Raw genomic sequence first — 9533 nt, 5'->3', positions numbered from 1 at the left:
AACAAACAGCCTTAGAAATAGCTAAGCCTTTCTTTAATTGAACAAAATACAGCATTTTATGCCTTGAGAATAACACATGACAATTTGAGTACATTTTTGTGTGTATGCGTGCCTGCGTGTGTATGTATCTATGTGCGTGTGTGGGTGCGTGACAGGAAAAATATGTGTGTCAGAGAGAGGCAACACTAATGCTAGTTAAGATATTACTTACCACATGGCTTGACCTAGGAACTCAGAAATTGGTTTGAAACATAGCTCTCCCTTTTCTCTGTTCAACAAACATAATTATTTATGGATACTCCCATAATTCAAACATTTACAAAGAAAATACCAATATAAATAATTTTTTTACTTTCACCTATGAAAATCACATACATTCCCCTCACCTCAATGTTTTGTCATGCTGACATGAATTGACCAGTTGTGACAGCTAACCCATGAGACAACCAACCCAGGTCTCCCCTACTGAGCTTATAAGGAGAGCCAGTCCAACACACACACACACACACACACACACACACACACACACACACACACACACACACACACACACACACACACACACACACACACACACACACACACACACACACACACACACACACACACACACACACTGCAATGGAACCTTGTTATTGTGCCTAAATAAAGACATTATGACAATTGAAACCACTGGTCTATATGGCAGCACTCCGGTGTCTCACTACAAGGCGCTGTAAATAGCTATTATCAAGACAACACAAGATGACTGGCTCAGTCAGAACCATTACCCAGGCCTGTCTGATATAAACCTGCATTGAAACCCTTTAACACGCTGTGGGTAACCAACATGTTACTCATGACCTATACATGGTACACACAAACACCTGAATACACACACCAAACCATGGCATTTGGAAAGTGTTTTGGGTGTCTGGGTTGTTATGTATAATAGATGGTCATCAAATATGTGGAAATTAAAATACTGTATATCAGTTTAGACTATTTGCTTTACTGCAGAAGAGGTTTGATTCGTAAGAAATTAAATGTACCATCAAGTCTTTTTGTCAAAAGGAAAAACATAATGCTCATAGGATTACACTGAGTCCTCAAGTATTATAGTCTTTGTATAGTAACAATTATCATGTTCGTGAGCAATGCTGTTGACAGTTCAGTCAAACACACATTGTGAAAACATGATTTACCCCAACTAATTGGTTGAACAAGAACCCTTAGATTAGCATGTACTGTAGGTGTTGACTGGTGTCGGACTAGAATGTACTTCTAGATCACAGCCAGTCAAATCTAGTTTCTATAGACCTGACAGGTAAGGTGTCTATAGGATCGTACAGCTGAATCAGCAGATACTTGTCCAGGTAGATAAGCTCACCTCAATATGAGCTTTTTGATTACACACCAGCATTGAGACAATTGAAAGGTAGACGACTTTCAAACCAGTTATCGGAACGGTTCACTGAGAATAAAGACCAAAAAGTGTTGACTGTCATGATGTTGACATTTTTTACATGGGGGTGATGCAGGGGCTGAAAATGAGCCAAGGGGGAGACCTATGGACCGTGGACCAGTCTCAGGACATCTGCCAGGTAAACTGAGTGTGGCGGTCAAGCGCAAGGCCAGAGCACTCTTTAGTGTTCGAGACATTTTAGAAAAATGTCAAACGGCCTTGGTATACTGCAGTAAATTATTCCAATAAAATGATGGATCTTTTCCAAAAGATAATGCTCAATTTAACTACTACTCCTTTCCAACATTTGCACCCTCCCTCTCTCCTCCCTCCTCTTTCATCCATCCATCCTCCTCTTGACCTCCTCTCCTTTATCTCCTCCCTCTCTTATCTGTCTTGTCTGCATATATATAGATCCCCACCTGTGAATCCTCCTTCTGTTTCTCAAATCAGCTTGGTGTCACATGTTGTCGTAGTACCTGATTGTCAATTAGGAGTAAAGGACTAACTGTTTTCTTTCATAAAGGTAAGTGGGTCACTCCACAAATTCAGTGCCTGTTGAAAAGTGTAACTTGGTCTAATTGTTTGGGGGGATTTCACCTAATATTAGCATTCTGTCATAAAAATAAAAAAATGTTCCCATCTCTAGAGGTTAAATAAGAAAAAAAGACTATATTAAGTGCCTATTAAGTGCCAAATAAAGTAACAGGGTTGACCATAACAGTGTTGACCGTAACAGTGTTGACCTTAACAGGGTTGACGATTTCATCTTAAATCGGCCATGAATTCTCTTGTGGCAGGTAGAATGTAGGCTTGTTGTGTGCAACAGGGAGTGGCAACTGAATGCAAGCTTCACAAAAACAAATGCATTGTTATCTATGGGTAATCGTGTTGACGTGTTATGCTCGACCCGCTCAGTTTTCCACCACAAAACACCAGAAAATGTTTGGTCTGTGGGATTGTGCTGACCTGAACAGCTCACCCATTCCAGTTTTGATTTTAGTACCATTTTTATGAGCTGCGTCTGATGGTACAGTCTGGTCTCATAGACTAGACGTAACATAATACATTTAAATCCAGGCTCCTCAAATGAGTATGATATGTTACATTTGGTATGGTTACATAAGACAAATGTTTAATTGGTTGGGGTGGAAGGGTTGGCTTATAACGCCAACATCTAGCAATCCAAAGGTTGAGAGTTTGAATCTGATCATGGACAACGTTAGCATTTTAGGTAATTAGCTACTTTTCAACTACTTACTACTTTTGATCTACTTTGCAACTACTTAGAATATTAGCTAACCCAATCCCTAACCCTAACCTTAACCCTTTTAGCTAACCCAAACCCTAACCCTAACCTTAACCCTTTTAGCTAACCCTTCCCCTAACCTCAACCCTAACCCCTAACCCTAACCCCTAGCCTAGCTAACATTACCCAGCTAGCTAACGTTTGCCGCCTAGCTAGAATTTGTACCATTTCATACGTTTTGCAAAACTGTAACATATAATACGTTTTGCAATTCGGAACATATTGTACGTCACCTAACATTAACATTCTGTTATAAATAACATGTTTTCCCATATCAAGAGGTTAAATTTAAATTAAATAAAAAAGACTATAGTAAGTGCCTATTAAATGCCCAATAAAGTAACAGTTTTGCTAAACCATAACATAGAGTACGTTTGCAAATTCGTAATATATTGTGCGTTTTGGAAATTAGTAACATATAATTCAAATTGTAATTCGTAATATAGCATACGAAATGGGTGATAGAGATCAATAAATTAAAATACATGCCATTCGAAATGTAACATATCACACCAAATGGAGTGTCTCGGATTTACTTACAGAATCAAACTAAATGCTCTGAGACCATGTTGCAGGATAGCTCACGGTTTCTGACACTTAATTTCTCACACACATGCAAATTTCTTTCTCATCTCAGCCGTTTCAAATAGACTCACCCTATGAGAGGATGGCCCCGCCCCTGGCAAGATCTGCTCCAGGTGAACTCAACCATTGGTGGAGCCAGCTCAGGTTCCGCCTCCAGAACAGGAAGGGGTGGAACGAGATGCTTGATGAAACATTTTTGCTGCAGAACAAAAGGTGAGACTCCTATTGGTAAACAAAAAAAACAGCTACTGACAAGTATTGGTTGTTATTATGCTGCGTTCATAACAAGTGAGAAACTCAGAAAATACTACTTGTAATCTGGGAGCATCAGTTGTGTGTGTTCACATGCTTTTTACTAATTGAGAATGCAGATTAGCTGATGACAAACAAGCTGCATCAACCATAAACTAAAAGTACAGCTATCATGCTTGAAAACAAAATGTAGTGTTCAAAAACCCTTTGAACAATTTGGTTCTTATGAAAATTGTTTTGTTTTTGGATTTAACTGCTGTAATCGAGGTCGTTTCATAAATATGTGACATCAGAGCTCAGTATGTGGGGGAAGTCTGAGCTCAGAGATTATAGACCGTTTCCCACTAGTAATTACCAGCTGGAGGGGCGTTCAAGTTGATTTTTCCCAGTCGTATGCTGATATGCTGATTACAACATGTTATGAATGCAGTGTTTGAATTCTAACTTGCAAACACACTCTTTCTCCCATAGGACAAATGACATCCCTCTCTTCTTTGCGGCAAAAGAGAACAGTGCAGGTTGCATTAAGAAACTTCTGGACTGTGCATCCACTAACATCTTTGAGAGAGGTGCTCTGGGGGAGACAGCGCTGCATGTGGCAGTTCTGAATGATAACATGGATGCTGCCATAGCTCTGATGGACGGAGCACCTGAACTCATCAATGAGCCCATGACCTCTGACCTCTTCCTTGGTACATATAGTCTCACACACAATGGACAAATACACTATAATATCATAAAACTCACACATATATTTAATCACACAATAATATATTCTCTCTCTTACTCGCTCTCAATCAGGCATGACACCTCTCCACATTGCTGTGGTGAATCAGAACTTTAACCTGGTCCGCAGTCTGATTGGTAAAGGGGCAGATGTGGCCACGCCCAGAGTCACAGGCCTGTACTTCAGGAAGAGAAGAGGAGGGCTGCTCTACTATGGTAAGATGACTGTTTGTGTTCTGTAAGGAGTATAAAAATGCATTCTGGGAAATGTGGGTATTTTATTCCATTTGCTTTACTTTAGGTGAGCACATCCTGGCATTTGCGGCCTGTGTGGGAAATCAGGACATCATCTCCATGGTGATCAACGCAGGAGCCAGCACCAGGGCCCAGGACTCCATTGGTATAAAACATTCCTCTTTCTTCTCCTCCCCCTCCCCCTCTTCTCTCTTCTTCCATTTTCAGCGTTTAATATCTCCATCTCTCCCCCCTAGGTAACACAGTGCTCCATATTCTGGTCCTGCAGCCCAATAAGACTTTAGCATGCCTGGCATTGGATCTGTTGTTGGCACATGACGTTGAGCTGGACCAGACTGTGCCACTGGACATGGTGCCCAACTATCGTGGCTTAACACCCTTCAAACTGGCTGCCAAGGAGGGCAACGTTGTGGTGAGGATGGATAGAGGGATAGAGAAAGAAACAGGAGACAATGTATGAGAGGAGAAGAGGGATAATGTTTCCCCTATTATCTTTAACTTAACCTTCTCCACCGTAATATTCTTTATACAGCATATGTTGTTATTAGAATGTATTTAACCTACAAATTAATTGTGCTGCATTTCTAGGTTCCTAAGGCTTTTCTATCTCTCTCTCAGGCCTTCCAGCACCTGGTCAACCGGAGGCGAGTCGTCCAGTGGAACCTGGGACCACTGACCTCTAACCTCTATGACCTCTCAGAGATCGACTCCTTGGTCGCCGACGACGACCTCTCTGTGCTGGAGCTCATCGTGGGCAGCCAGAGGAGAGAGGTACATTACAGAACACAAACATGATACGGTCTAATATACCCTACAGGGAAACTGATGATGAGGATGATCTCTTCCCTCAGGCAAGAAGGATACTGGAAGTGACTCCTGTTAGGCAACTGGTCAGTCTCAAGTGGAACCTCTATGGAAAACACTACTTTAGGTAACCACACATACAGTGGATCATGTTCTGATGTTGTGTTTGAGATGCTGTCATTTGTTTATGTCTAATATTGTAATTTTATTATTGTGTTGTGTACAGATTGTTGCTGCTGCTGTACCTCCTGTACATTGGGACCTTCACACTGTGTTGTGTGTATCGCCCTCTAAAGGACGCTCCAGAGAATTACACTGTATCTGACATGGACAAAACCATCCGCGTGCAGAAAACTCTGAAGGTGCGGGAGACATGAAGGCATCTTCATATGACAGCCTGTGTGCAAACCTCAATCAGAGGTGTTCATATGAACCCTTTGTGATCCACGTGCCCTGTTCTCTGTCCCTGTAGGAGAGTTATGTGACCTATGGGGACAACTTGCGTCTGGCAGGAGAGATGATCAGTGTCCTGGGTGCCCTGGTTATTCTGCTACTGGAGGTAAAACATACATCACCCAATAAATTTACATGTCACTTATGTTTACACTGTAGATTAGATCACATTATTGGCTGTCAATATAATCTGTGTTCTTCCCAATTCCTAAGGTCCCAGATATGCTGAGAGTGGGGGCCAAGCAGTACTTTGGACAGACGGCCCTGGGGGGACCCTTCCATGTCATTCTGTAAGTCAACTTTGGTGCCTATGTAGCCTTTATTACCTGCCTAGTGATGTTGTTGTGTTATGTCATGTCTATGTAGCATTTATAACCTGTGTAATAATCTGTGTTTCCTCCCCAGTATTGCCTATGCGTTCCTGGTGGTGCTGCTGTGTGTGTTCAGGGTCAGTGGGGTGCAGGGGGAGGCAGTTGTCATGGCTGTGTGTCTGGTGCTGGGCTGGAGCAATGTCATGTTCTTCGCCCGAGGCTTTCAGATGCTGGGACCTTACGTCATCATGATACAGAAGGTATGTAAGGGAAGCAGACACACACACGTGAATGCACACACACACAAGCATTAGCATGACGTTACTGTAGAATGTATGGTTTTGCTGTTTTGATTCCCATATTAAACTGTTGTGGTGTTTTGTCTCATTTCCTCCTAGATTATATTTGGAGACCTGACCAAGTTCATGTGGCTGAGCTTCATCGTGCTCATGGGGTTTTCCACCTGTAAGTACATTCTGTTTAAGAGAAACTGCATTAGCAAATCTTGGCGTTTCAAATAAGCAAATTGTATAAATTGTATAAATAAAAATCCTATTTTTATACCCTGGTTGTTGTTGTCCCTCTTTCCCTCCCTCCCTCCCTCCCTCCCTCCCTCCCTCCCTCCCTCCCTCCCTCCCTCCCTCCCTCCCTCCCTCCCTCCCTCCCTCCCTCCCTCCCTCCCTCCCTCCCTCCCAGCCCTGTGGATGGTGTACATGACTCAGGACCCAGACTCTCTACCTGCGTACCGCTCCTTCCCCATCACTCTGTTCTCCCAGTTTGAGCTGAGTGTGGGTCTGATAGACCTGCCAGTGGACCACACCATCACAACGCCCCCTATTGTCCATGTGCTGCACTGCACCTTCTCTGTGGTCTCCTACATACTGCTGCTCAACCTTCTCATAGCCATGATGAGTGATACACACTGGAGAGTTGCCCAGGAGAGGGACGAGCTCTGGAGGACACAGGTGTGCATCAGTGTGACACACACATGCACACACACACACAAGCACACATTTTCTATTACAGTGCCTTCAGAAAGTATTCACACCCTTTGACTTTTTCAACATTTTGATGTGTTACAGCCTGAATTTAAAGTTGATTAATTTGAGATGTGTTGTCACTGGCCTACACACAATATTCCATAATGTGAAAGTGGAATTATGTTTCTCGAAATGTTTACAAATGAATTAAAAATGAAAAGCTGAAATGTCTTGAGTCAATAAGTATTCAACCCCTGTTATGGCAAGCCTAAATAAGTCCAGGAGTAAAAATGTCTTTAAAAGTTACATAATAAGTTGCATGGACTTATTTAAGCTTGCCATAACACAGGGGTTGAATACTTATTGACTCAAGACATTTCAGATTTTTATTTTGTGCAATAATAGTGTTTAACATGATTTCTGAATGACTACCTCATCCCTGCACCCCAATTATCTGTAAGGTCCCTCAGTCGAGTAGTGAATTTCTAACACAGATTCATCCACAAAGACCAGGGAGGTTTTCCAATGCCTTGCAAAGAAGGGGACCTATTGGTAGATGGGTAAAAATACAAAAATCAGATATTGAATATCCTTTTGAGCATGGTGAAGTTATTTATTTTGTATTGGATGGTGTATCATTACACCCAGTCACTACAAAAATACAGGTGCTCAGTTGCCGGAGAGGAAGGAAACCGTTCAGGGATTTCACCATGAGGCCAATGGCGACTTCAAAACAGTTACAGAGTTTAATGGCTGTGATATGAGAAAACTGAGGATGGATCAACAACATTGTAGTTACTCCACAATACTAACCTAATTGAAGGAAGCCTGTACAGAATACAAATATTACAAAACATGCATCCTGTTTGACAACAAGGCACTAAAGTAATACTGCAAAATGCAAAAAAAATGTAGCAAAGCAATTCACTTTTTGTCCTAAATACAAAGTGTTATGTTTGGGGCAAATCCAATACAACACATTACTGAGTACCACTCTCCATATTTTCAATCATGTTGCTGGCTGCATCATGTTATGGGTATGCTTGCAAGCGTTAAGGACTGGGGAGTTTTTCAGAATTAAAAGAAAAATGGACTGGAGCTAAGCACAGCCAAACTTTCTGAAGGCACTGTGAATACTCCATAAAAATAGCTTAAAACCATGATGAAAGTGTATACAGCATCCCAATCAGTGCCATTCTAATGATCCTTACATCCTTTGTCCCTGCTCACTGTGTGTAGGTGGTGGCCACTACCCTGATGTTGGAGAGGAGGTTGCCTCGCTGCCTGTGGCCCCGGCTGGGGGTGTGTGGACTGCTCTATGGCCTGGGGGAGCGGTGGTACCTCCGGTAAGACAACAACACGTCATCTAACTGGCCTATTACTGTACTCTCTGTCTTAGGTGTGGTGGTGTCAACAGTGTTTCCCCATCCCCATCATATACAGGCTTTGTATTATAATGGCTATCTTAATGTCTCCATTGCAGGGTTGAGGATCGCAACGACCCACTGGTGCAAAAGATGCGTCGCTACGTGCAAGCCTTCTCTAAGGATGAGGACCAGAGCAAGGAGCGGGAGGAGACGGAGAACACTGACATGTCAAAAGGACCTGGAAGCCCTCTGATCAGACCCAAACACAGGGGTGGGATAGATGGAAACAGGAAGTCCTTGGCATGCTGGCAGATGATTCGCCACAGCGCTCTGGGTTTAGATGTGGAACAGGAAGAGCCTGAGGATGACCAGGAAGTAAGATACGTCTGAGGGTTAAGACAGCAAAACAGATCAATATATTGTTATTATATAATATATGTGTGATGCAATTATGTATGTATGCAGTATTATTTGTCGAAAACAAGTGATTGTATTGTAGTAGCTAGTGTATATGGGCAAGACTGGGTTGAAATGTAGACTCGATTCATTTTCAGTGTTTTTGGACCATGTATGTCACTTCCAAGTAAAGCACGTCAATATTTTTTTATTACAGATTTTACAAGACAGTATATTAAACCTAATTTTTTACTGGAAACCTTTTTTTTCAGGATTGTAAATCCAAACAGAAAACCAAATGATTGGTTAATGCACATAATAATGTAGATCATTATTAAAGTCATTAAAAAAATATCTCACCAAAACAAGCAAATAAGTGCAAGATATTATTCATCTTTTACATTAGTGCAGATTCTAACTGAAACTGGCAGGCTGACTTGATTGTTCTTCACAAGGCATAACTAACTGTAATGTGATTTTATTTACCATCATTGGTTATGCCCGGATGTCTAATGAATTATAACATAGAATTAGGTCATACAGTGTATAATAATGGTTTAAAAGGCTATTGATAGAGATGTGTAATCGTGGTTTAAAAAGGCTATTGATAGAGATGTGTAATCGTGGTTTAAAAAGGCTATTGATAGAGAT

General features: G+C 41.7%; 1 protein-coding gene across 1 annotated transcript; it reads left to right on the top strand.

Annotated features, from left to right (window-relative positions):
* Nucleotides 1–3420: 3420 nt before the first annotated feature.
* Nucleotides 3421–8876, top strand: LOC139404882 (transient receptor potential cation channel subfamily V member 6-like). Its single transcript, XM_071147413.1, has 15 exons — nt 3421–3551; nt 4062–4282; nt 4392–4532; nt 4618–4716; nt 4808–4983; nt 5190–5342; nt 5423–5502; nt 5602–5737; nt 5848–5934; nt 6042–6118; nt 6234–6399; nt 6538–6604; nt 6836–7104; nt 8359–8465; nt 8603–8876. Exons 1-15 carry the CDS (start codon nt 3421–3423, stop codon nt 8874–8876), a joined length of 2184 nt encoding a protein of 727 aa, XP_071003514.1.
* Nucleotides 8877–9533: the final 657 nt, after the last annotated feature.

This window comes from Oncorhynchus clarkii, unplaced genomic scaffold (genome assembly GCF_045791955.1).
Source record: "Oncorhynchus clarkii lewisi isolate Uvic-CL-2024 unplaced genomic scaffold, UVic_Ocla_1.0 unplaced_contig_271_pilon_pilon, whole genome shotgun sequence".
In the NCBI taxonomy this organism is placed as follows: domain Eukaryota; kingdom Metazoa; phylum Chordata; class Actinopteri; order Salmoniformes; family Salmonidae; genus Oncorhynchus; species Oncorhynchus clarkii.
This window is presented reverse-complemented; position numbering and strand designations above follow the sequence as displayed.